This window comes from Solea solea, chromosome 1 (genome assembly GCF_958295425.1).
Source record: "Solea solea chromosome 1, fSolSol10.1, whole genome shotgun sequence".
Classification (NCBI taxonomy): domain Eukaryota; kingdom Metazoa; phylum Chordata; class Actinopteri; order Pleuronectiformes; family Soleidae; genus Solea; species Solea solea.
In genome coordinates, this window is record NC_081134.1 from 17,766,980 (window position 1) to 17,794,839 (window position 27,860).

At 39.6% G+C, this 27,860-nt stretch overlaps 1 protein-coding gene across 1 annotated transcript; it reads left to right on the forward strand.

The window, feature by feature from the left end:
* Nucleotides 1-365: 365 nt before the first annotated feature.
* On the forward strand, nucleotides 366-27,603 carry prkci (protein kinase C, iota). The gene is made up of 18 exons (XM_058648378.1): nucleotides 366-793; nucleotides 8,468-8,589; nucleotides 12,152-12,241; nucleotides 13,905-13,955; nucleotides 14,677-14,762; nucleotides 15,087-15,224; nucleotides 15,362-15,419; nucleotides 16,646-16,701; nucleotides 17,672-17,845; nucleotides 19,297-19,394; nucleotides 20,211-20,297; nucleotides 20,399-20,534; nucleotides 20,657-20,744; nucleotides 22,793-22,918; nucleotides 23,387-23,466; nucleotides 23,815-23,904; nucleotides 25,586-25,701; nucleotides 25,787-27,603. The coding sequence occupies exons 1-18, from the start codon at nucleotides 711-713 to the stop codon at nucleotides 25,872-25,874; spliced, it is 1,767 nt and encodes a 588-aa protein (XP_058504361.1). The 5' UTR covers nucleotides 366-710; the 3' UTR covers nucleotides 25,875-27,603.
* Nucleotides 27,604-27,860: the final 257 nt, after the last annotated feature.

Consider the following 27,860-nt stretch of genomic DNA (forward strand, 5'->3'; position numbering starts at 1 on the left):
TACTGTGTAATGTATCTTCACATTTTTTTTAAAATAAATCACATTCTAACACAACTAACTCGTTTCTAAAATTAAATTTTAAAAAGAAAGCTTTATTTATTTATTTATTTGCTTCTGAAGCTTGGTCAATTTTGTTGTTATTTCCGAACCAGATCGCTTGAATGCGGGACCGTGTCTTGAGGGTTTTTACGATTTCCGAGCTCAGATATTTGATCTTGAATGCAGCAGCACTTACACACGCTAAAAGCTTGAGTTGGTACAGTCGAAAAGCTGGACGGAGGACACGATTGACATTGCCAACAATTAAAATACTCTAAATGTGTTTGTTACACTTAATGAACAATACATGTGTGTGTGTATCAATGTTTTAAACCAAAATCCATTTGACGTGAGTGTACATGTCGGTAAGATGCCAAGTTTAAACGCCACCCGAAACATTCCGACAGTGGACTCTTCCGGTGTTAGGCCTCTGCAGTAGGGAGTTGTTTGGCGGATCTCGCAAGTTTTCCTACACTTTAAATGTAAATTTTGTTGGTCCAAATACAGCGAGAGTCTTGTTTTCTGGCGTCATTTATCTCGTCGTTTACTCGCCGCGTCGACACAGTGTACAAACAAAGTGTTTGGGCGTGTTACACAACTACACAGCTGAAGGAAGGGAGGGAAGGAAGGAAGGAAGGCATCGGTGAGTCGGAGAGACCGCGGCTGAGCTTATGATGCCGACGTTGCGGGACAGTACCATGTCCCACCCCGGCGAGAATTCACACCAAGTCCGGGTCAAAGCGTATTACAAAGGGTAAGAACCCCCCAGTTATCTTCAACATGTGATGTATACTGTCCATACGCCGGTTTGTGGTGGTTTCAGACTTGGAATGGTGGTAAACCAGTTAGCTAACATTAGCAAAACAGCTAACGGCTTGCTAACATAGGATACCAGGTTTCGGTAAACTTGACCAGGCTGGTGAAACTGTCCACACACACCGGCAGTTTAAAGCCCAACTCACGGTGTCACTTTAAAAACAAAGGATATACTTTTCAAGATCTATAAACTATGTCAAAATGAGTTGTTCAGTGAGCTAACAGCAGCTAGCAGTGGCTTACAGACCCAGTATCTGTCAGTGACTAGCTCAGATTTAATTGTTTTAACATCTAACCCAGGTATTTCGCCATTGATTCACTAACATGAATGTCCTGCTGACACTTTTTTAAGGTAATTTTACTTTAAACCTTTATGTATGTCATAAAGGAGTGACAGGGAGTCAGTTTGGAACAGGTGAAGTATCGTTATCATTATCTTAGTAAGTGCTACGATAGTTTTTTTGTGGTGATTTCAAGAACATCATAGAGACCACAGTGTTAACTTTAGACAAATCAATCTTACTCTTTCTTTCTGAATTTCTCATTTGTTTTACGAAATGTTTAGATGTATATATGAATATACAGGAAATAAGTGGATAAATACTATTCAATGTTTTTAAGGTCGATCATAAACAATAAGTTATATATATATATATATATCTGATGGAACTAATGCATTAAAATCACCAGGTGGGTTTTAAGCAGCCTATGTGGAAACCTAATTGGAAATAACACATGAAAGTTTTACTCCCCTACTGAAACAGATTCAGAAAATAAAGGATGGCATGTAGTAAATAATCACATGACACATCACTCCATACTCTGCATTTCACTGGAGTGGAAAAATAGAACAATTGGTGGACAAGAGGAGGTATGAACAGAGAGTTATTCATTGAGAAGAGTGCCATGCAAATCGTTCGTTCTGTGGTGACCCCGGACTTTATGTTTTGCGCCACCTATTGTAATCTTGGTTAACAAACTCCCAATATTCACTTAACTGCAGAAGATGGGAACACGCATAAATGTGCATTTTCTTTTTTTCTGATTTTTGAAAATTTGAATAAATCTTGCATAGCATTCTAAAGACACATTTTTTTGTTGATCAGTGAGTAGAATGATGAATTTGGTTGCATTCAATGCAGCTCCATTTGAAATCTCTGCAACACTTCTCCATAAGGACATGTTACACATAAAGATTACTGTTCTATCAATCCATGATTGTCTCTGCCAGTGGTTGTGCGACTGTCGGACAGTGATTACCCCCCTGCCTGGCAGAGGCAGTGGATTTGTTTTAGTTTCACACTTGGAGGATGTGGTGATGGACGTCATTGGTCACCCGTTGTTTCTCTGGCACACCCTGTCCCACTGTCACTGTTTGACTGAGCCAGTGGTTGGAGCTCAGCCAGCTTGAAAAACATGTAGTGCAAGTTACCACAGCCAGACCTGTTGTATTTCTCACTGGCTGTGTGACACACCTCAGGATCTGGGTAATGTGTGTTGTTTAATTGTCATTCTGCAGAGCAAAGCATGTGAAGTATTTATGAGCTTGTTGCTCAGGAATCTCAGCTATGTTGGAATGCAGAAAAAAATTGATTGAACTCACTGTATTTGGTATTGGGGTGCATTAAGAGGGGATGTCATCAATGCTGTTGTTGTTTAATTGTAGCAGTTAGAAGGGTGTGTTAGTGGGGTTAATGATTCTCTGAATCAACCTATTTGATCCAGTAGTACCCTCATGTCGGAGCTTACTTTTGTTTGGACAATCTAATTTGATAAACTGCTTTATCTCACACTATACATTCCTTAAGAGTTTTGATGTTTAAACATCTCAACAAAAGTTGAGTAACTTATGTGACATTGGAGCTGAAACACTTTGATTATCAACTATTCGATAATTAAAATAATTATGATTATGGCAGCTCTGAGCACATCATGTGTCTGGTTTCGTTTTTCTGTTTCAAAGAAGTCACCAATGAAATCTGCTGATAGAATTATTTATTTGGCTGTTTAGATTCCGGGTGCCCGAAAGAAGATAACTATTTGAACATTTCAAAACATCCTGTCATCTTGAACAATTTGCAAATAATAAAATAAAAACAATTTTGAGAAAAGTTGGAGATTTTAAATGTCTCTGATAAAGTCTCAAGTGAATCTACTGACAGTAGAGTGTCATCAGCAGATTGGTGTCAGGCTGTAGCAGTTGCAGTCTGTCACTGGTCTGTCTTCATGTTGGTCTCATTTTCACTGAAGGTCAATAGAGGATATTTGACCACATGGTCAGAAACTGACAGTGATGATAATACTATTCTGTGGAAGTGGATGAATGGAAACAAAGGAATACGAGCAAATACTTTGTACTTGGGTGGTGGGGGAGGGGCACATTGTAGTGGAAATGGATAAAGTTTTATCAATAAGCTAGTACAACTAAACAGGTAATGCTAAGGTGCATTTTTAAAGTTTCTTTCTGAAAGAAAGATTACATTTTAAATGAGTGTTGCAAATGGAACATACATTTATGAAACTATAACAGGAGCTTCACAAAGAGTGCACCTGTGTTACTCTATATTCTTTCATAACACACAAGTTTCTTTTTCCCGAAGCCTCTTTTTGAAGAACATGCAGCCCAAAATTATATCTTAGCAAAGGCTGTGATTTGTGGGTTTTACTGCCACAGTGTTACCACGTCAGGTAAAAATTACAAAGAAAAAAAGTGTCTTTAGTGTTGCCAACATTGACAAACACAAGAATTCTTATGAGTCTCAACATCAGGATTCCTGCATAAAGCAAGAGCATGGCATTACATTGGCTCAATGGAGCAATTAATTTTTTTGAAAGGAGCTGTTCCTTTTCAAAGACGAGCATTTCCTTTGGAAGGCTTGGCTTTATATGAAATACGGGAAGCTGTCAATGAGTTGTAAGTGTAAATGTTGTTGAGTTTTTCCCTCTGAAAGCTCCGCAATGCTGAACCACAAATTAACACACCCCCTTGTCCTTCAAATCACTCACATTTCCACTCATTGTAGTGTGAGTGTCAGAGATTTGAAGCTGCCGCTTATATGTGTTTAATGTATTTGTTGGACTCAACACAGCAGAAGTGTTTGTGTACACTCTGTCTCGTGGTATAAATGACCTTGTCCTCAGGTTTAGCATGGGTGCATATGATTGGTTCTGTTGTGCTGCAAGACTCGAAGCTCCCCCGTTTAATACGACAGGTGGACGTAGTTGCCTGGAGACGGAAGCATGCTGGAGTCTGGACCAGTAGAGCCATGGGATGGGTTGGTTTGTGGTGGCAGTTTGCCTGTTTTCGCGTAGTTGGCTCTTTTTGGACAACTCTAACTTACGGTGTGCTTTTTTTTGTCTGTGTTAGCATGTCATTCTTGTTCTTGGAGCTATTGCATGTGGATTGTGTGGAGGTGATGCAGGGGGCTATAGCCATGGCGGTGCTGACAGAGAGATGGATGGCCCTAGGTGCTCGTGGAAGCCTAGAGAGGCACCCTGACCCTTCTTTCTGCTTGAGCGCTCGCCGGTGACGAATGGCTTCATGCCGGGCAGATGGGGCTTCAGAGTCCCACTCACGGCAGTTAAGACGCCAGGGGCACAGGCCAAACCCCTCTCCATTTCCTCCTCCTCCTTTTAATTTAGCTGTACTCCAGGACAGAGGAGAGCGGAGGAATGCCAGGTCTGTGAGGAATGCCACTTCCTCCCTGTTACTCACCAGTGATAAGCTGCACAATCCATCCACGTTCATCACTCTGAAGAATCCTGCAACTTATTTTCCTTTGTCCCCACAAGTCACCATGTTTTAGATTATATTCCAGTTTCTTTTCACCTGAATCCATTGTCTGTCGATTTCATCTATCAGCAATAAACAATATATAAATATATTTTTTATCACTTGGTCTCTGTCACTTTCCTGTAACTATGGAAGCTCCTCTTTCATGAGCCTGTATCTGTGTCACGATTAATGTTTTTTAAAGCACCTGAGACGTGGGTTAACTTTAACTACAGCATCGACACAGTGTTTAATGAACACCCACAGCTCAGGTCCACATACACGTGACATTGTTAAAGTCAACTGCTGGCATTATTAAGCTGCTCTTTCACGCTCACTTGTGTCTTTAGGACCTTTTCTGGCATAAACACTGACCATGTCAACACCAGCAGTCAGTCATGGAGACCAAAACCTGGTCCTGGTTCTGAGCAACTGGTTAAGTTTGGGGCTAAGATTTGAATTGTAGTTAGGTTAAGGCTATGGCTAGTCATTAACTGGTTAAGATTAAGGTGTGTGTATGTCTATTTGTTCACTTCATGCACTTTATTTTCCGATGTTATCAGGGCTGCGAGAGGAAGTTGAGCCGCCATGTTGTTTCTAGAGGACATATCTGACTGTAGGAATGTTTTTGCCTACACTCACACAGAGCCAATGATTAACACCAGTATGATCGGAGGAAGGGTGAGAAAATAGAGGGAGGATGGTGCAGTAGGCAACATTCTGAGCTTTGTGTCAGTTTATTTTTGCACACAAAGCTGTATTCATTCTTGATGTGTGTGTTTCAGAGAGTTGAATACCAGCAGTGAGGAGGAAGCCTCACTCTTTAGATGCTCAACATGAATGTGAAACTGAAACGTGCTAATAAATCACATGCATGTTTATGTGTGCACCCTACAGTGACCTCATACACTATATGCTGTCCTTGGACTTGTGCAGTAGATGACCTTGAAGGTGTGCATTGTTTCCTCTGTGTGTTGGCCTTTTATCATCTTGCTATCAAGCTCTCAAGTTGATGAAAATCTGGGTCCATTTTTGACGATGGCAGTTAAGCGAGTAAGATGTACTTGTCCTTGTGGGGTCGCTCCCTGGCTGGTGGGACATCACCCCTCTTTATCTGCGTTTAACTCCTGTCTTTGCCGTGCTCTCCTTGTTTTTACCACCCCGCTTGCGCTCGATCGTGAAGCGGAGCTTAGACTCCTGTCGCCTGAAGACCTGTAAAAGCTCCAGTCTACGTTCTCCATCCCCCACCTTGGGTCGTAAACACCACTGATGCTGACCACATGGTGAGGAGCAGGCGACATCAATCCTAACGCTGCTGTGAAATGATGATGGACTGATGGTCACATCCGCGGGGATCAAAGCGCTTTCTTTTTCGCCTTATCTCATGTCTCATCATACTGTTTGAGTGTTTGTGCTGAAGTCTGAGCTGAAGAGGCAGTGAGTAATGTATTTGTTGATTAAGGACACAAAGCCCTGTGCCTTTTTTCTGCTCTTCAGGGAAGTAATCGAGTGCGGTGGTGGACAGTGAGTCCTGGGCTGTCTTCAGACTTCAGGCAGATTTGATTTTTGTCCTGAAATCAGATCTTTTCTGTAGACTGTCTGCACTGTTCATTGCAAGTTAACAAATCTGATTTGTGTGTGTCCAGACATAACCAATCTATCTGTATGCGTGGCTTTGGTAACTGCGTAGACGCACGCAGTTACCAAAGCCATGTCACATTTGTGGCATGGTCTGCAGGAAAAATGGAGGTGTGTCATCTCGCTCTCCAAACAATTGCCCTGTCAGGTCAAGCTGCAGAACCCCTCTGTCTCACAAGACAAAAACCTGGCGTTGGCGACAGAGGAGGCACAGCTGGCTTCACTGTACACCAAGGGTGTAGGCGCTTTCATCACAGGTTTTACTGTGTCATTGTGTGTAGCATTAAGGCCGCTTTTACACTGCAGGTCTTATAAGGTGCAGATTTTTTTTGGATGACCTGCTTACAATTTCTTTCAAAGGTGTTAAAGTAGTTTTACTATGAAAGTCCTTGCTTGAAAAGCTTAAAAGGCATGAGTCCTTCATTGCACAGGTTGAAGGAGAGTCGTGTGATAGTAGATAGATACTGTCATGGGTCGTATGTAATTTGTGCCACATGGGAGGTAAATATCAGAATTGGTTGACTTGCACCATATAGTGAGTTTAAATGGAGCTAAAGAGTAGGGCTGAGCGATTTTATATAAATATCTATTTGTGATTATTTTTGACTGAAATTGTATGAAACAAAGATGTTTTCTTCAGTCTGTAGAATATGATGTGTATAATGTTTAATCTAAAATGGTCATTTGACACACATTTTGGCTTTAAGAAATACTGCTCCTACTGCGATTTGAAAATTGCAGTAGGCCATGTAGCAATTTTTATTAAATTTCCATTAATTGTTCAGCCGCACCAAAGACAAGGGCTGAAGAGAGGATGCTGCAAATCTGATTTGAATTGCATTTCAAACCACTTCCGTGTGTGGTTTTAATCACATCATCATTTTTCTGGATAGAATGTGGATATGCATAAAATCAGATTAGTTTTAGCGCAGTCTGAGCAATCCTTAATTGCTGTCACATTGCTTAGAATCCATTCTCTTTTAGTTTGACTGTCTGTCTGTGTCCAGACCATCGTCACTCCTTTTGTACTCATTCTCGTTTGTGCTTTTGCTCAGTTTGTCACACCTGCAATCTGTACAGATGAATTCACAGAATTGTGACAGACTGCTGCGAGACTGTGACTCACAAATAGCAGAGTTTTTTGGCATCAAACTGTAGTGTTCTTCAAAGATCTCCTTTAAATGCATCAATAAGAGGGAATGGGTCAGAATGTTTCATTGTGGAAAAGTAAAAGTTAGTATACTAGTAAGTGTTATTAGTATATATACTAAAACATAACATTTAAATTAAGGTACAGATAACGTTTTCTCCAATGTGCAGATTTTAATTTTTTTTATAGACGAGCTAGAAACCAAGCCTATTCAAATGGTGGTTCGTGGGCCACATTTGGCCCTAAAGCAACCTCTTACTGGCCCAGAAACACTCATCACTGTCTCTAAATTATTCCTATATAAATACCCACAGTAGCACTGACCATGAATTCAGCACCCCTAGAAGGTTTGGAAGCACTGATGGTTCTTTTATATTCTGCACTCTCATATCATAATATGACGTTATCTTATTTCAAAGATAAACAAATACTGTTGCTAATGTTGTACAGGTTAGGGTTCATTCCTTTGAGTGTCAAATGTGACAAATATTTAATTTAAAATAGTTACAGCTAATACTGAACACTTTTTTACAATGTACACTTTGAGGTGTGGAAAGGACAGGTGTAAGCGTGTACCTCATTGTCATTGCTAGTACCTCCGATTCTGTTCAGCTACTGTTCTTTTATTATTTTTAATGCACTTTTTGATGTACCTTTCATACATTTGTGCTGGTTTGATTTATTTTTTTAGTGTGTTGGTAATGTATCTTAATTTTCTAATAAAGAAAAGCATACACAGATTTGGAGATTAGTTCTGAAGAACTTGTGGAAAATATTAAATTGTCTGGACATACATTTTTAACCAACCTTTAAATAACATTACTTTTTAAATTTTTCACCAGAAATGCAACAATAAAAAAAACTAAACAAATAAATCGCAGCCTTTACAATTTTCATATAACATTGTTACTTCTTGTGATTTCCATTTAAAAATTCCTTGTTCAGTGTGTGTGTGTGTGTGTGTGTGAGAAAAAAAATCGTACTGTTACTGGTTTATGATTCTGTCGCATTTAAGTCAAATAGTCAAATAAACTTGTCTGCCTTTTCTGCAGGGACATCATGATTACACATTTTGAACCATCCATCTCATACGAGGGTCTGTATGGAGAAGTGAAGGACATGTGCTCAATGGACAACGACCAGCTCTTCACCATGAAGTGGATCGACGAGGAAGGTACAACTCATTTACTGCTTTTTCTTTTTAACTTGTTCCTCAGGCAGGAGAAGCTAATAAAAATACACCGAAAAATAAATAAATAAAATCAATTTGATGATTGCATACCACATCTTGAAGTGAATTGGTACACATGCTCATGTCAACACCTTAAAACTGTCTTTTCATTGTCAGTAAAGAAAGTGCTCAGTCCCCCCCCACCACCTAGTCTCTTGCTGTCAGCCATTTAGTCAGGCAGCAGTAATAGTGTCATAGGAAAGATGGAGTTGTTAGATTGCTCTGCTCAGGATAAGGTCATTCTGCCCAAACTCATTAGGCTCAGATCAGCTCCCACTGGTTGCCACCCACATACAGTCACTACAGTCATTAGTCTGCCTGAGAAAGAAAGGCTGCTTGATGGTTGTAATGAAGTACTCATGTCAGTGATAGGATCCCACTCACTTTTCCATATTAAGTGCTCACTGTCAGCCCGAATGGCCGGACATTAAAACATTTCCAGCTTATTATTTATGTCACCGTCTCAATACTGTCAATTTCTATTATGGTGTAACTACGTTTATTATGGAGTGCACAGCAGGGCTGAACATTTGATTGTTTTCAAACCTCGATAGCAATTTGAAACAATGCAATTAGCGAGTTGCAAAATCTGCTATTAAATCATGTCATGGATTAATGAATAGATAGAAAGTTTTAGAAAGAGTTTGTTCCTTATGACTTACTAAAATAATCCACTTTAGTAAGACAGTTGCTAGGTGTTACGTATTCAAGAGGAAAAAGGCCTTAAGCTTGCAAATATATTTAAAAATAAACATTTGTAGCTTCAAATAATAAATGTGATGTAGGTATTGATTATGAATTATTTTTCAAATAAAAATGACAGAAATACCAGAGAGACAATCTCTTTGTCTCTCTTGTTAAAGCCCATAGGAGACATGCACATGGACACAAATCCAGGAGAATCCGCTCAAGTTTCTTGTCGTATCGGCTTTTTATCCACATGGAACAACCGTTTTGGGATCACTGAACACCATATTTTTGGAAAACGGATCCCAGAGTGGGTTTCATGTGGATAGTGGCATTTCTCGAAATGATGCTGTGTTATGGAAAACTTTATAAGAAAAGAAAAAAGTAAAAGATTGTGTTGGAAAAGCTCTCTTTCCATGTGGATAAGGCCTTATTAAAATATTATCTGATTGTATAGACACACACACAATGTGCTTACGCTGATAACACAAACGACTGCAATCTTTGGTATCTTTATGGAACTCACCCATTAAACATTTACCGTGCTGGTGGAAAATTTAAGTCAACTCTTTGATTTAAAACTGGCTGAATACCTCTTGGCAACAATAACCTCTAACAAGCATTTTCTGTAGCTGGGGATAAGATCTGAAAAACATTCATGAGGATGTCTACTGTGGGTCATTTCACAGCACCTCAGAGTCAAGGTTTTCTCTGCAGCACATCTACTTTGATGTTCAGGGTATCTGTCTGTCTGCATCACTCACCTTCTACTGAGCAAAACAGCCTCCCTGATGTAATCTGTTAGATATTGACAGGAAACCTAGGAAGGAATTTTCCTCCCTGTGATGATGGTGAACTGTTCAGGCCTGGAGACAACAAAGCAACCCCATGTCATGATGCTCCTTTCACCTCCTTAAAAACAAACAAACAAACAGTGCATTACTTTTTTTTGTCCATTAAAGCATTTTTTGAGTGACTACCACGGTAATTCGTTTTTTCTTTCTCAAATGTACTGACTCACGCCCACACACATTTTTCAACATTATATTAGGTAACATCATACTTTCAGTGGTTAGACAAATATGATTAAATGTCATGCCGACCTACTGTTTGAGCCACTGTTTATATTATGCTTTAAAAATGTTGGCCTGAGGACTGAAAATCAGTCTTCACATAGTTATCTGCATGCGTAAATAAAATGTATTACACTAAATAAATAAAACGTATTATTACTGTTAATGCTTGTCTTGTTCTGTGCACTCTGTAACCTGGTTATTGTCGACTTTCTTCTCTGTTACCTGATCTCTTAAATGTCATGTATGTGAGGTAGAGCCTGTTCGTTTCATGTGCCGGGTCTCAAACTGGGTTTTCATATGTAAAATACCTGCAAAAAAAATGAGAAGAGGGGAGCCAGTAAAACTAGAAATAAGTAATATGTAGTCAAATGAAAGCAAATACTGATTCATAATGTCCATAATATGTTACAGATAACAGATTCCGAAAGCAATGTTTTTTACTGGTGCTTTTCCACTACACAGTTCCAGCCCAACTCGACTTCCGACATAGAAATCAAACCGAACAATGCGCATCTGTAGATCAGTTAAAAAGACTTAAAAATCCTGAAACAAGCGTTAATCTCCAACATTTAGCAAGGACATTTCTAAAATCTCAATATTTAACAAAGGAGTCTGGTGTGTTTAGCAACAGCACTGCTTAGAGCCGGCGATCACGAGCCACATCACAACCCCTTCTTCAACCCCCATATTTTAGTTCAGTGACTATGTCACTCCAGTCATGCAGGAAGTACTGAACTAATAGTTTTAATTAACTGATTCTAATGATTCAGTTGCACAGAAAAGAACTGCTTCACTAGTCACTCCTTTTGTGTGTCGCATATAAAAAGACGTCACAGCAGTTCCATGCAGCCTATGATGTCTCCACCCACTTTGAGGAGGTAGTAATGGAAAAAGAGTCAAGTTGTGCTGGAACTGTATAGTGGAAAAGTGCCACATGTACGGAACATCAAATCTACATATCATACCTTTGTTTTAATGGGTGCAGTTCTTATTGTTCCTCTTATACACTGCCTGGCCAAAAAAGTTGCCACCTGGATTTAACTAAGCAAATAGGTAAGGGGTTGCTGCAGTTGGTCAGGTCTAGATTCAGCAACGTTATGTGCCAAAGAATGAGGTCAGCTGACTACCTGAATATAATAAATGACCAGATTATTCCATCAATGCATTTTTTTTCTTCCCTGATGACATGGGCATATTCCAAGATGACAATGCCAGGATTCATCAGGCTCAAATTGTGAAAGAGTGGTTCAGGGAGCATGAGACTTCAGTTTCACACATGGATTGGCCACCACAGAGTCCAGACCTTAACCCCATTGAGAATCTTTGGGATGTGTTGGGGAAGGCTTTGCTCAGTGGCCCGACTCTCCCATCATCAATGCAAGGTCTTGGTGAAAAATGAATGCAACACTGGACGGAAATAAATCTTGTGACATTGCAGTAGCTTATGGAAACAGTGAATGAGTGCCGTAATCAAAGCTAAAGGCGGTCCAACGATGTGACCCTTTTTTTTTTTAAGGTGGCGACTTTTTTTTGGCCAGGCAGTGTAATATTGTATGTGCTGTTTTTACATTGAATATGACATGGTCGACAAAATTGTGTAACTGCAAGTTTTGAAGGAACACATGTTGAGTGAATAATATAAAAGATGTCTCTTGGTTTTCTTTCTTCCTCTCATGTCTCCTAGTATTCTAGATTCTTGTATCTGAATGTGATGAATAACATAGTCTGTCCTCTGCTGTCAGGTGACCCCTGCACTGTGTCTTCTCAACTGGAGCTGGAGGAAGCGCTACGTCTCTATGAACTCAACAAAGACTCTGAGCTCATTATCCACGGTGAGCCTGCTGCTTTTCACGTGGACTATTTATAACATGATATGTAGAGTTTGGGCTTTAACCATTAGGATGTTCTTGCTACTGTAGTCAGTAAGGGGTGATTCATATTTTGGACAGTAAGAGGTCCAGATAAGAAGTCTTTTTTATCTCTGACTCTTTGCTCTACCCAGAAGGGGGAGATAAAGAGGAGACAAAGTATTTAATAAAAAAAATCCCAGATAGTATAGTCTATTACCCGGTATATAATATGGACTGTATATAGATACATGCTATGAGCACTGTGTATGTTTATGGGTTTGAATTATATGTATTTTTAATTGGACTGATTTTTAAATGTAATATTATATGTAATGTAACATAAACATTTTTTTAATACAATGTATTATACCATTTGTTACTGGCTGCTCTAGACATCAGTTAAATATTGATATTTATTACAGAGAAGGAAAATGATCCACAAAGTAAACACTACCTCAGTATAAACTAAAAACATAGTATAGCCCGGTATATCAATAATTATAAACAAATGACAGGATACGGTCATGAAAGATGTGGTTTACTTAGAGTATGGAACCTTTTTTCTGTCTGAAAACATTATTTTATTTTATTTTGGTTTTTCTAACTGTGACGAGCCACAAAAATGCAAATGACGTATTTAGATTTGTTTTGTCTTCAACACAACAATCTCTTGGTATAGTGATAAAACTCTGCTGCCTTGTTTGCCTTGATTCTGCATTAACGTCTAAAAACATGCAGCTTGATGTATGTTGTGTACAACAAAGAAGCCTCAGACCTGGTTAATGTTGCACTGACCCATGTAAACAACATTATTTCCTCTACTGACATCCATCAGTGTGGCCTTGAGAGCCAGTTCACTTTCCTTTCTGAGCTCAGCTCATTTGACAAATAGTTGGATATATCTTGACTGCTGGTCAAGGCTAACTGGGTTGTATGTGGGATTGTACAACATTTGATTGACAGTCTCCCTCTGTGTGTGTGTGTGTGTGTGTGTGTGTGTGTGTGTGTGTGTGTGTGTGTACCTTTTCTGGTATGAACACTGACCTTGTCAGGACCAAGAGTCCCCATGGAGACCAAAACCTGGTCCACTTAACCAGTGTCAGTGCAGTGTCCTCAGAAGGATATCTGTGTGCGTACATGTGTATGTGTGTAAGCATTCAACCTGGGGCTTGCCATTATGGGGGCTGTGTGCTTAATATAAAGTTTTAATCACGTCAGAGGTGAGGGGTCAAGAGTACAGTGAATGCCTGATGCCAGCATGATGGCAGACGGCGAAGGGAGTGCAGGGTTGAATAGAGGATGTGAAGGTGCCGCAGGGGGTCGCTAGGTCTGCTTGTTAACGAGCTCGTCACATGCGTCGCCTATGACTCACCCTGCCCCCCAGTCTGATTCAGTCTGTCTATGTCTTTTACACACGCACTCTTTATTGGCTTCTTTAACTTTGGGCCTTTTCCTTCATCTTTATTTGTTTGTGCCGCTCATGACGAACATGAGTGAATGCCGTCATGAGCCCCTCCAGGCAACAGGTTGTCGTGAGAGGAAGTGAAACACACGCTGAAACAGACAAACGCCCTCATCAGACAATTTAATGATGACTTACATATTTTCTAAATGTGTGATTTTTTTTTTTTTTTTTTTGTCTCAGTGTTTCCATGTATACCAGAGAAACCTGGCATGCCCTGTCCTGGAGAAGACAGTGAGTAAAAACATTTACTTGTTTAATTAAGCACAAGTGTGAACTTAAGAATCCGACATTTTAACTTTAAATTCGAGTCACTTAGTGAATTTGTTGATTCAGTTCAAACCTATGGGCCTCGCATAAGGGTCATTGAACTGTACCTTAAATCAATGACCTTCAAAAGAATATCAAATCATATATGTATATGTGTGTGTGTATTTATATATATGTGTGTGTGTATATATACATATATGTACTGTATATTTATTTATATACAGTACAATTACAAATATAAATAATAAAATATAAATGCAAATATTAAATACTATTTGTATATGTATTTATATACAGTGTATATATATTTTTTTTTCATTGTGTAAAGTTGAAATATAAATGTCCTGTTTTGACATTACTGTGTGTGTGTATATATGTATGTATGTATGTATGTATGTATGTGTGTGTATTTATATATAGTGTATGTATGTATATATATATATATATATATATATATATATATATATACATTCATACATACATACATATTTACATACACTATATATAAATACACACACACGGTAATGTCAAAACAGGACATTTATATTTCAACTTTACATTTTTAAAAAAAATCCTATTGTAGGAACAAGTATCTTCATCACTTGGCTCCAAAATTAAATTCTACACATGCAAAATCACACAAATGTATACACACAGATGAAGCCCTCTTTTTTCCCCTCTTCAGAATCCATATATCGGCGAGGAGCTCGGCGCTGGAGGAAGCTTTATTATGCCAGTGGTCACGCCTTTCAGGCCAAACGCTTCAACAGGGTGAGACACGACACCGAATTTATTTACACCCTTTGCCTCAAATATTTAGTTTCTGTAGATTTAATATTTTGAGGGTTTTTTATGTTGCTAAATCATTATTATGTGTAAAATGTGAGAAGTAAGTTAATTCTATATATGCAGTATGCATTTTAAAGCTTACATGTGAACCACTGCCCCTTAGTAATCTCTCTGTGCACAGATTTATTAAATAAGATTTCATTGTAGATCTGCAGGAGTACACACTGTGGTTCTGCTGCTCTTCAGCATTACCTTTTATGAGCCTATTTGTGCTGATGATTTTTCTCAATCCATCTCCCTGAGCAGCGAGCACATTGTGCCATCTGCACAGACAGAATCTGGGGTCTGGGTAGACAAGGCTACAAATGCATCAACTGCAAACTGCTGGTGCACAAGAAATGCCATAAACTGGTGACAGTGGAGTGTGGCAGACCAATGTTCCAGGTGAGGTGCTGTGAACAAATGACACACTCACTGAGCATGATGGTGTGAAGGGGCCTATTACTGTTCTAATACAGACCCTTCAACATTGTTTTCTGTTTTTATGCTGCATAGACTAAATGTTGAATGTTGTTGTTTAGGAACCAATCATGCAAGGCCATCCACCATCCAGTCAATTAGACCAAAGTGAACAGCCAGGTAAGCACACACATGCAAATACAATAGAAATATGTTAGTGTGGAACTCAGCCGTCAAACACAGTGAGGTGTACGGTTGGTTTGGGAATGGATGCACTTCTGATGCATTAGTGCACGTTTTAGTTTTGGGTCTTTTTAATTAGGCTCTAAAATGTCTGTTGAAAACCTATTCCTGGAGTTTTTAAACCAACATTCCTAAAAAAAAAAAAACCTGCCAAATATTGTAATGCATTTTTTGTTTTTCCTTAAATCCTTTTAAAAAGATTCAAATCTAAACTCTGTTAGTCCATCTCTTAGGACATATTGTCTGTGGCTGCGGCTGACATCCGAGCCACTTTATTCTTTTGGGACTATTAAAAACCAGATCCCCAAGATCCACATGTATAGTGAATAAAAAGGTCCCAAAAACTCAGACTTGAGTTTGCTGTAGATGTAACGAGTGTTTTCAGTTGATGTTGCGTGCTAGTGCATATTGACAGCAGCAGCAGTGTGGTGTATGGGGGATTGAGTGAGGGAAGGAAAACTAACACTTTTATTGAAGGATCATGTCATGTTGTTCAAGTGCGTCTCCTTGATGTATATTTATAATTGTTTTTGAACGACAGAGTGAGTATATTGTTGTATACTGTATATACAAGGTTAAATTGCTTGCCTGCCTAGCTTTGTTCCACACAGACCACTAACTGCTCAGTTCCATTTGGTTTTACCTTTTACACCAGACTTAAGTCTCGTCAGATGATTGAGAGTCTGCCTGGAATGACAAAGCTTAGGATCCTTGTTAGTGTTGTTGAGGGATTCTGCTAAAAAAAAACACCTGCATAGTTGTAGGATGACATTATGGAGCCATGACTAGTGGTAATTATCTGATTGCATCTGCGTAATGAGTTTCCGTCGGATGATGTTTATACTGGAGTTACTTATGATGCAAGAAGACTCATCAATCTACGGTGGCCACCATTTCTTTTTAGAATTTATCTACGAAATAGTTTCTGAACATTATTAATGCTTGTCATTTTAAATATTCTTGTTTGTTATAACAAGCATGTATTTTCTTTTCTAACCAAAGAGAAAGAAATCACTTTAGCCCTGCAGGGCTGTGAACAAAGCATCAGACTGTCTCTCATCTACTTTCTCTCACCACTCTTATTATCCCCCCGCCCCCCCTCCTGCCTCTCCTTCTGTGTGTCTCTCACTCACTGTCTGTCACGTTCTCCTCTCGTCTCTCAGGGCCTCAGAATAAAGACTCCAGAGAAAGCTTGACTTACGATGGAGAGGAGAAGGAGGTGAGCGAGAAGTCTTTTTCAAACACCCATGTACTGCATGACTCACCGACTGTCAGCCTGTCAAACTGACAAGATAGATATATGTGTGTGCGCGGGTGAATATTTATAGAATGTGTTGCCTGTTTGTGTTAGGAGGAGGAAGAATGGGATCACCTGTAATTGGAAGCAGGTTTTATCTGCTTTTTGTTTTGTCGTGCATTTGGGTTAACCCTCCTCTACCTGCTGTGAATGTGTGATATACCGAGTGTGCAGGTGCAGGCACTTGTGCAGTACTGTGGATATTGATTTCCTTCAGCGGAGCTAATAAAATAACCTTTTATCAAAGCTCTTAACACCAAAAGGCTGATTAATGGCCCATTGTGTAATTTGGGTTTGGAATGGGGGTTTGTTGAACGAAGCAGCAGAGCCAGAGATGGATAAAGAATAGATTGAGTTGGACACAGATGGACGGAGATAAAAAAAGAGCAAGCTAAATGATCTTATCTACGGTTCCATGTCTGACTCTGGGGAAGGTGGGTTGACATGTGAAAGGAGGTTAGATGGATAACTACTGGAAATGGCTCACTGCAGAACAGATTACAGGAGAGGAGGGATAAGAGGGGAAGATAGGTGAGGAAGTAGTGAAGGTGTAGTTGGGTTTACAGAGTAGTAGTAGTATTATTGTAATACAGAGAGTGCTTCATGTAATGGAGGCATCATAATGGTGTTTAATAAAGACAGGAAAGTCATTATCGAGATTTATTTTCAAGAGGTGGAGCTCTGAGCAGCCAAAATCTAATTTACAAAATCACCCATAGGAAATCACCGGCCTGCCCAAACCAAATCACCACCCCTATCACTTGTTCAATGAAGAAATTATGTTGAGAAAGATTGATGGGCTTAAATGTTGGGTGACAAACTGTCACAAATTTGACTTGTTTACCGTTTGTACAACACTCGTTTTTTTTCCCCCTCCATCACTGCCACACAGGCACGGAGCAGTAGAACGGGGAAATCGCCTTCGAGTCTGGGCCTGGCAGACTTCGACCTGCTGAGGGTGATCGGCAGAGGCAGCTACGCCAAGGTGCTGCTGGTGCAGCTGAAGAAGACCGAGCGCATCTACGCTATGAAGGTGGTCAAGAAGGAGCTGGTCAATGACGACGAGGTAAACCACGCTATTTTGGTGCATGAGTATTCTAAAACTTAACACCCTCTTAAAGGTCCAGTGTGTAACATTTAAGGTGTTATGTTGGCGTAAGTGTATAATCGCTCATCTGGTTTTAGTGGCCTCGGAACAGGCTTTTTATATCTACTATAGGAAAAGGCCTTGCCACAATCTTGGGCTGCCATGGAGCTTCATGGATATACCAGCCAGAATGTCTGTTGTGTGCAGAGACTATATATAAGAAGAGATCGCAGTCTAGTTGAAGTAAGAGTACCCTGTATAGCTACACGACCTGTGGGAGAATGAGCTTTGCTCTCATTTGATTTGCAGTGTCTGTGAACTTTTTCCTGAAGTTAGTGGTCTCAATAGCTAATATCTGTCTTCTTCATTTGTCAATTTTGGAAACTACACAAAAAAGCACAACACATACAAGATGAGCTGACACCAGTGTGACTGACAGCATTTACTATCCAGTAGGTCCCTGGTTGCAGGTCATGTCTGTAAATTTCAGTTTGCAAAATGTAAACATGGCACAAATCTTGAGGCTTCAAAACACGAGTTAGATTCATGTGTGTGACGTCACAACTACGCTTGTTACAATCTGTAGTCTTAGATTAGATGTCACGTGTTCTTGTACATTGGACTTTTGAGGACTAACTATCATAGTTGCAATTACTTTTCTGTTCAGCAACTTGTCCGTTAATTAACGACTTCAGCTGCAGACGTGTAAGCGAATCAGTAACTAGGTACATTTCCGCTTGGAATGTGATAACAGCATCCATCATCTATCAAAAGGTTTAAAGATGTTTACTCATGTGAAACTGTGTAAGTCTATACTGTGCGACAACACATCTATTGAGATATGAGAGGGTTAGTTAGAGGTGTAGTCGTCACTCTTTTGTTACTGCTGTGCATAATGTAATTATCAGTCAATGCAGGCTCTTATTCATAGCACAATGAATATTGGTGATCGTGTGTCTCACACAGAGTTAAGTTGACAGTCCTCTTTAAAGCCATCAGTCTTCCCAAGAAGGTGTAGATAAACCATCATGTCTTCTCAAATTGATCGAGGTGAACACACATATCAGCACAGCCTGCGGCAATGAGAGTAGTTAGCCTTGATTAGATGCACTTAGGGTGATTGACAAATTCACAAGTGCCTGTCGATCAATGACCAAGTGTTGCTGTCCCTGTCCTATCAACGTGAGCAGCATCTACGTCCAGACATATTATCAACCAAGCCATCAATAGAGGCCTGCTGCTCCTGCTGCCTCTCTTGGCTCATCTTTTTTCTCCTGCAGCCGCCCACCGGACACAAGGAAAACCTCAGGCACTGTAGCATGGTCGATTGCACTCTGTGCTTATTCAGCTTTTATATGTTCAAGGGTATGATGTCAAAATTATCGCTGATTGATGATGTTTGGGTGTGTTTTTGTGTGTTTCTCTTCCAGGACATCGACTGGGTCCAAACAGAAAAGCATGTCTTTGAGCAGGCTTCTAATCATCCCTTCTTGGTGGGCCTCCACTCCTGTTTCCAGACAGAGAGCAGGTGATAAGCATTTTCCCTCCTGTTAAAGTCACATGGTTTCTTCACAGCTTCAGAGAGTTGGCCAGAATGTGGTAAATATAGTCAGATAATTAAAATAAGACCACCCACAAACCACATTCTTAGAAAAAAGTAAAAAAATAAATAAACGTCATTCTACATTGCTGTTTTGCTCCGTGTTTTAAAAACACATTTGGTTGGATACATTTTTGCTGTGGTCCAGGAGTTTAAGACGAGTTATCAAAAAGAGGGTTTTTAATATTTGTGGATATTTGACACCTGTAAAAAGAGACAAACCATAGAAATAGAACATGATTAGTACATTTATTTTTAGTTTGACTTTGGTTGTGTGGTCAATGTATATTTTTATATAGAAAAAATGTGTATGCTGATTAAAGGTTCGGTGTAAAAGAATTAGTGCTATCTTATGGTTCGACTGCAGATCCCAACAAGCAGACAACTCTTCAAAAGACCTACAGTGGCCTTCTCTTCACTTTTCCCCCCTTAATTCTCTTCATTGATTCATTTCTTGGGCTTGGTTTTTATGTGGGCGGAGCCATTCTTCCTAAAGATTCCACTTTAAAATTTGAAACAGATGTACATTCATATTACTGTGGAAACATGGCAGGGCAAGATCCTGTCCTGTAAAACAAGGCTCTCATCTTCAATACATTTTAAGGCTGTGAAAAACCAAACAATTTTATTTTAAAGCAATTACACTCTTAAACAAACAATGTTTTTTTTAACATAGTGGATCTTAAAGCAAATGACTAATTGTGAATAAAAGTAACGCTGGTCTTCCATCATCTTCTTTCACAGACTCTTTTTTGTTATTGAATATGTGAATGGTGGCGATCTCATGTTTCACATGCAGAGACAAAGGAAGCTCCCAGAAGAACATGCCAGGTAGAATCATTAGAAAGAATAAGACTGATGTCATGGCATTTCTCTTTGTGAGCATATGTGAGTCTAAAAATTGCCCCTGTCCATTGCCCTTTTTTTTCCAGATTCTACTCAGCAGAGATTAGTCTTGCTCTCAACTACCTCCATGAGCGGGGAATCATCTACAGAGACCTGAAACTGGACAATGTGCTGCTGGACTCGGAAGGACACATTAAACTTACAGACTATGGCATGTGCAAGGTGCGGTTTGCAGGGCTCTCTATGATACCATAGCGGATAAAGCACCGACACAGCTGCGCAAGTGTCAGTTTACAGCACAATTAGATGATCACACGTCTGATAATCCCTTTTTGTTTTTGCAGGAGGGCTTGAGACCAGGTGATACAACGAGCACTTTCTGTGGTACACCTAATTACATCGCCCCCGAAATACTCAGAGGGGAGGATTACGGTGAGCATTACAACACACAAGCACTTAACCAGAAATCCTACCTAATGAGTTGCTGTAAAGCAGAATATGTAGACGCTGCTTGCAGTGGCAGTTATGCATGTAAGTGTGGTTGGTGCAATGCCACAATACCATATTTGTATGTATTTGAATAACAGTTCAAAATACATTTAAATACTATATAAAAAAAAAAAATTAAGAACAATGAGGCAAAATGATGTAGAAAAAAACATTGAAATCAAGAAATGAAAAAGATTTAAAGTTGCAATTAAAAGTAGCAACCACAGATTATTTTCATAATTGATTAATCTGTAGATTATTTTCTCAATTAATCCAGAAATCAGTTGTTTGGTCCAGGAAATGCTGTTAAAAATATATCTATTCACATACAAGAAGCTGCAAAATCAGAGCTTGTTTTAATTATTTATATAGAAAATAAGAAGAATAAGAATAGTTGGTGATTAATTTAATCAATCATTCAGTAATCCAGTAATCATTGCAGTCTTGATCTGAGGCGAGGCATGATCTGAGGCCTAAATGAATGTTCCTTCTGCAGCAGCTTTATTCTAATGAGATTTTTCACCTGGATGAATGGATGTTGGATAAGATACATATGGATGACAGTGTGATATTTTACAGCTGTTGCAAATGTTGGGTGTATTTGTGTGAACTCAGTGAAGCAGTTTCTACATCACAAGTGAGTGCTTCTCATCTACTAACACATCTATAACAACAAGCCAATAAAAATAGGAAAAAAAGAGCTCCCTGGTTACCAAAAAGTGGTATCATAGCAACAAGGTTCACTGTTCAAGGATCATACCAGTGTTTTTGCATGTTAACTTTTTTTCCTCCCCAAGTACAATAAGCCTTTTTTTTCTCCTCCAAAGTCGTCACATTGTGAAATGCTTCTGTTCTGTCATTGAAGATGCTGGCTTTCTGTCACGCTAATGGCATCATGGGAATGCTTATGTCATTCATTTTGATGCACTATAATAATTTGACCCAGTGGTTCCACATCTAGAAAAAGAGTCCAGCTAAAGTTTTCTTTTAATGAAAACTTGAAATTGAAAACAGTTAATTTCATAAGTAAATGAAAAACAACAACCTCTGTGTTCTGGTATTTAAATCCTTATTATAAAGATTGGTTTAGTAATTAGTCATTCATTATGTAGCGTTTGTCTTTTGGTTATTACCATGAGTATTAATTTCTTGTCTGTAAAGCAGTTGTCACTATAAAGTGCTTTGTCATTTATTTAAGGGTCTAATTATTATTATTACATTATATCAGTAAAACAAATTTAATTACACACCTGTAACTGGGTTTTCCTCAGCTCTTATACACAGCCAATGATCATTTAAATTATTTAGCGCGCAGCAGCTGAAGGTGTTTCTGAGGTGGTGGGCGAGCAGCACCTTCCTGACCGAACAGCTGTCTTCAAGGTCACATGCTTAAAACCCACCTGTTATTCTGTCCGTCGTTTGCTCTGTCTTTAGTTTATTTATTTAAGGGAAGAGCACCAAAGTATCGTACTGGCTTTATTATGTTGCTCACCTGGTCTGCTGCGTCTCTGTGGCAGCTGAACTTCCGCTGCAGAGCTGCTGCTTACATACTGTAGGGTCTGCCTTTGAGAATTGCCTTAAAACTATGCTTTTTAATACTCTTCTGTATGAAGCATGAATATTTCACAATAAAGTTTTGTTTAATAAAAAAAATAAAGAACGGAATCAAGGAACTGAAATGCCAGAGTGTGATGGATATGGATGTTGAAACTGGTGAAAGATTATTGGAAAGATTATTGGCTTAGTGGCTTATGGAAAACAATAGCCACAAGTTGCACCAGAGATGAAGGTCTCATTCATGCAGTGTGGCTGCTTTAATCAGATAATCAGATATCTCCCTAAATGAAAAAGCAAGACATTCCACAATGCTGATGCCCCCCAAAAAACGGTTGTATTTACATTCCACAAATGGCTACGAAGTGTTGGGTATCGAAAGCGAAAATGGCAAAAATACATTGGTTTATTGTTGTTTATTGTGTGTGTATCTTCAGGGTTTAGTGTGGACTGGTGGGCGTTGGGCGTGCTGATGTTCGAGATGATGGCGGGCCGGTCGCCCTTCGACATCGTCGGGAATTCAGACAACCCTGATCAAAACACAGAAGACTACCTCTTCCAAGGTAACAAACACACACACACACACACAGAGAGCTGAGATTTACAACTGGAGGGTTCAACAGCTCTGTGGAAGCATGTAACACCTTTGTATTAACACCTCTCTGGTGGCTATTTCTCTCAGTACTAGGTATATACCATCTGTTAGAGGGAGATGTGTGAATACGTGTGTGTTTTTCTCTTGTCACAGTACGGCGCATGACAAATGTGTCTTGGATAGATGGGAATTCAAACTCGCCGTTTACCACACGGCTACCACAGACTCAGATTTCAAAACAATTTATTATTATTAATTCTTCATGGAAACAATCTTCCCTGTACACCATGTTCAACGATGCCCCACAGGATTGGACTCATAACTGCAGCAGTGTCAGTGCCGTCCTTTGTCATTTCAGCCTCTCGGGGCTTGTGTATCTCACTCTCCTCTTTGTGTGTGTGCTCTCTTATCTCCCCTTCCCTTTAACCTCCTGCAGTTATATTGGAAAAACCGATCAGAATTCCCCGCTCGTTGTCAGTCAAAGCCGCCAGTGTCCTCAAGGGATTCCTCAATAAGGTAAGAAAGGGTCAGACAGGCAATCTCAAACAGGGCTGGCTCCTGATTGCCCTATTAGGAATGAGAATATTACAGCATCAGTCAGATTTAGGATCTCTCTCTCACACACACACACACACACACACACACACACAGCAATCCTTATTGATTCCATGTATTTGGACAGCCTAACCAAAGCCTTATTCCTAACCTTAACCATAACCAGTTAATGCCTCACCTTTAACCTAAGCCTAACTACAATTCAGATCTTAGCCCTAAACCTAACCAGTTCCTAGTAATACTAATACAAGTGTGCAAAGTAGTTCCCTTCCTTAACACTTCCTGTCCCCTTTCTTTCCCGTCATCCAGGATCCTAAGGAGCGTCTAGGCTGTCACCCTCAGACAGGCTTCGCCGACATAATGGGTCATCCATTCTTCCGAAACGTGGACTGGGATCTTGTGAGTCATTCCATTTTCAGTCTCTCTTAATTACCTCATGATTTCTGTCCTCGTTTCTAATGAAAGGAATCAGTGCTCGTTCCTGTCGGCTGCCAAATAAGTCAAAATCAATCGCACGTATTGATCCTGCAGAGAGGAAAAAAAACAGAAATTTCTTGAGACATGAGGTCACGTCCTTTCTCTCTCCCCCTCTTGGTCCCTCTAGGTGTAGACGCGGTCAAAAGATGAGATTGAGAAGGAAATGATTGAAAGATAGAAAAGCAAACTGAGCTGAAGTTTCAGCTTCTGCATGTGCCTTTCCTGTCTTGTATTCATAGTCATCGAATGGTATAATTTTTTATATTTAATGAATAAGTCAAGCATCATTGTTAACCCCTAACCATTCAATCATTTTGACTTTTTTTGTCTCTGTTGGTCAAGAAATATTGAATTTTTTTTTTTATGAAATGATCATGAATTTCAGTTCAGTAGTCTCAGAGATTATTTTCTGAAGCTGTGGTTTGTGCAGCATTACGTACAATAATTATGGCAAATGACAAATTCTCCTAACGTAGATATGTACGACTATTACATATTAAGTAGACAGTTTACGTGTGGTGTGATGACAAAATACAGACTCATTTTCAAGAAGAAGGGTTTAAATGTCAGAAAAATGAACGAAACAGTAAGGCCTGTGATTTTGGTGGTATTTTGGCTGTCATGAATTATATTACAGTAGTTCATAAAAAGTGGATCCCCATATGAACAACTGCTCTAGTTTATTTACTCAAACTGGTTCAGTTCGAGCTGCTTTTGAATCAAGATGTCAGTCGAGAAAAGGTGAGCGTGGCTTATGGAACTTGATCACCTCTTACATGGCAGACAGACAGACATGACCTTAGCAAATGAGCAGACACACGCGCACAGGTGGATGACATGAAGGACAGACAGTCAGACTGACCTTCAGACAGACAGACAGACAGGGATCATCGTGACTACTTTATTCCCTGTTTGGTCTGGAGCACAGACCCAGCTGTAGGTCAGAGTGTCTGGAGGGATCGGCTTACACCTCTCCCTCCACCCCTCCACCCTCTACTCTCTCACACACACACACACACACAAGCTTGCCCTGCACTGCACCTGGTGACCTGCAGGGGGAGGAGTGTGTAGAGAGACAAGTACCAGATCTATCATACATGTTTTGTAGTCAAAGGAGAAGGTGTTGGTGACTCAGCTGTAGTATTATTGTGTGTTTGGGAACATTAACATTGCTAAGTGAATGTGGGACATTCCCTTCTTCAGCTTTTATCTTTTTATATTTACTGTATATACCATATCATTTCCCATTTTTGCCATACTAGCGAAACCATTATTTAATTATTTTATATTCTAATTAGAACATCTTTTATATTGTGTTGTTACCAGACGTAAGAAATCGGAAATCTTTCAAATGGGAAGGTTGTGGGTTTGAATCCATGCTCCATTCATCTACTTGCTGATGTGTCCTTGGGCAAGACACTTAACCCCCACATTGAAAATGTGCTGCTTATACCTGTCGATGCACTGTATGAATGTGTGAGTGAATGGAAAAACAGCTGTGAATGGTCATCAAGACTTAAATATAGTAAATATCCATATTATGAAATCACAGTCAGTTTATAGTAGAAGACGCAGTCTGACGTCTGTGTGCTTGTTGTTCCAGCTGGAGCAGAAGCAGGTGGTCCCTCCGTTTAAGCCCAACATCTCAGGGGAATTTGGACTGGACAACTTTGACGCCCAGTTCACCAACGAACCCATCCAGCTCACGCCCGATGACGAGTGAGTGTCTCCCCCTAGTCCCGCCCTCTTTCGTCATGTATACTGTAACACTCGTGATTTTAAACATCCCTTTTGTCCACTGCAGGGACGTGGTCAGGAAGATCGACCAGTCCGAGTTCGAAGGCTTCGAGTACATCAACCCACTTCTGATGTCGGCGGAAGAGTGTGTGTGAGGGGACGTTGACGCTTGTGCTCACACACACACACTCACCACCCGCCCACACACCCACACACACACACCAACACACACACTCATCATGCCTGGTGTCTCAGTGTCCTGAAGCTGCATGGTTATGAGACAAGTGGACGTCATCAGCCGTCTGTTTGAGGGCCACACACATGCACAGTAGAACACTTATTTGCCAAAACCAGTCTCGCACTCTGCCATTTGTAACCACTTGCCCTTAAGCCTACCTTCTTTTCTTAATTATTTTTATATCACATGAATCTGCACTGATATCAGTTCTCTCCTCTGTATCAGTAGCCGACGAGGCTACGGAGATCTTTCAATGTTGCTGTATAGTGGACAGATGACCAGAGCATCTTCTCCTTCCAGCTGGTGAGGTGTTTTCACTGCACATTTTATGTGCATGTACATAGACATAAAAATATATGAAATTATTATTAAGGATAACTCTTAGACAAGGCCTTTTTTTCTTTTCTTTTTTTTTTTTTTTTTAAATAGAGTCAAGCCACAATTGGACAAGCGAAAATCATCCTGAAGTAATTTTGGGTTTAGCTTTGTCCCAACACCCAACACTCTAGAAGAAAAAGGAGAATCACAATAGCATTTAACATACAAATCTATATATTTTTCTCATGTTTTATTTAACAACATTGCAGTTGGTGTATGTGTTGTTCAGACGGAACCAAAAAGAGGGTTCAGGCTTTGTTGTTGAGACAAAACAGAGGGAGTCCACGTCGAGTCTCCTGTCCCAGAATGAAGGAATTTAAAGCGCAGTACACGACTAACACTAATCAAGAGTTGACACTCTCAAAACTGTGAATGAAAGAGCTCACTGTGCCAGGAAAACGAGCTGGAAGAGAAGCACGCGATACCTGAACGCTGGAGCAAAGGCTTTAGTCTGGCTGTGCAGAGCATACGTTAAATAAACATTCACACAGGACCAAAAACGGAGCATTTTTTCTGAAAAATGTCTTTGCTGGTACGTATTAGAAGGTACAGTATATATATGACACATGTGCTGTCCTCACTCATAGAATTTATATATTCTTTATTTTTTTTGATTGCTTTTTTTTTTAATACTATGCCTTTCTGAAAGTTATGATCTGTTATATTTTTTGTACTTTCCATTCCATGTATGTTTTTTTTTTATTTTATTTTATTGTAAATCAAAAAATGCCAAGTGATAGTTGAAACGAGCTCAGTTAGAAAGTCATGAGTGCAGTTGTGGCTTGGAAATTGTAATCTGTGTCTACTCTGCTGCATTTTCTTTTACCTTATCTAACCCACAGTTCATTAGACATTTTGTAAAACAGCTTGAAAGCATATATATATATATAAAAAAAAACAAGCTTTGAAGAGCCTTGGCTGTAAAGACACTAAGTGATGGTGCATGAACCTCCAGACTCTCCTCCAGTCGAAGCTTCTCTCTACATGGAACATACTTTTGGGCTCACGTGGTGACAGGAGGAACTCGTTCATCTGTTACACATGTTTCTACTGCTTTATTGTTACTTTTTGTGAATCGGATTTCGTTTTTATTTCGTCACTACATTGATTCCAAAATGTTACTGGGTGAACCCAATGGAAACACTATTTGTTGTTTTTTGTTCTTTTGGAGGTGTTTACCGCCCACAAAGACTCTACTGAACTTTATTAGTGTGCAAAGAATGAGAGAGAAAAAAACACACATGTTAAAATAAACATTTTATTTCTCTCGTTGTGGTAAAATGTGGTTGTCGTTCATTTAAAGGAACATTTGACCAACTTAGTTTAACATTTCGCTGCAGATAAAGTATGATGCAACTGTATTTATCCTTTTATTACTATAATCTATTATTAATGCAAATGGAATTGCATGTTATTTACTTAACGTGTCCTTCGAACAGAATTCATCTCCTGGTTATAGAGCTGATTCACGTCCCTCAGTCATCATTTTTTGAAGCGATCATCTCATCAGGTACGCTAATTAACT

Bases quoted from the DNA above. Each gene is read 5' to 3' on its own strand.
- prkci (XM_058648378.1), top strand. From the start codon at position 711: ATGATGCCGACGTTGCGGGACAGTACCATGTCCCACCCCGGCGAGAAT. The intron at 20,745-22,792 runs GTGAGCATTACA...GTGTATCTTCAG, and splicing joins ACTCAGAGGGGAGGATTACG to GGTTTAGTGTGGACTGGTGG. The intron at 23,467-23,814 runs GTAAGAAAGGGT...CCCGTCATCCAG, and splicing joins TCAAGGGATTCCTCAATAAG to GATCCTAAGGAGCGTCTAGG.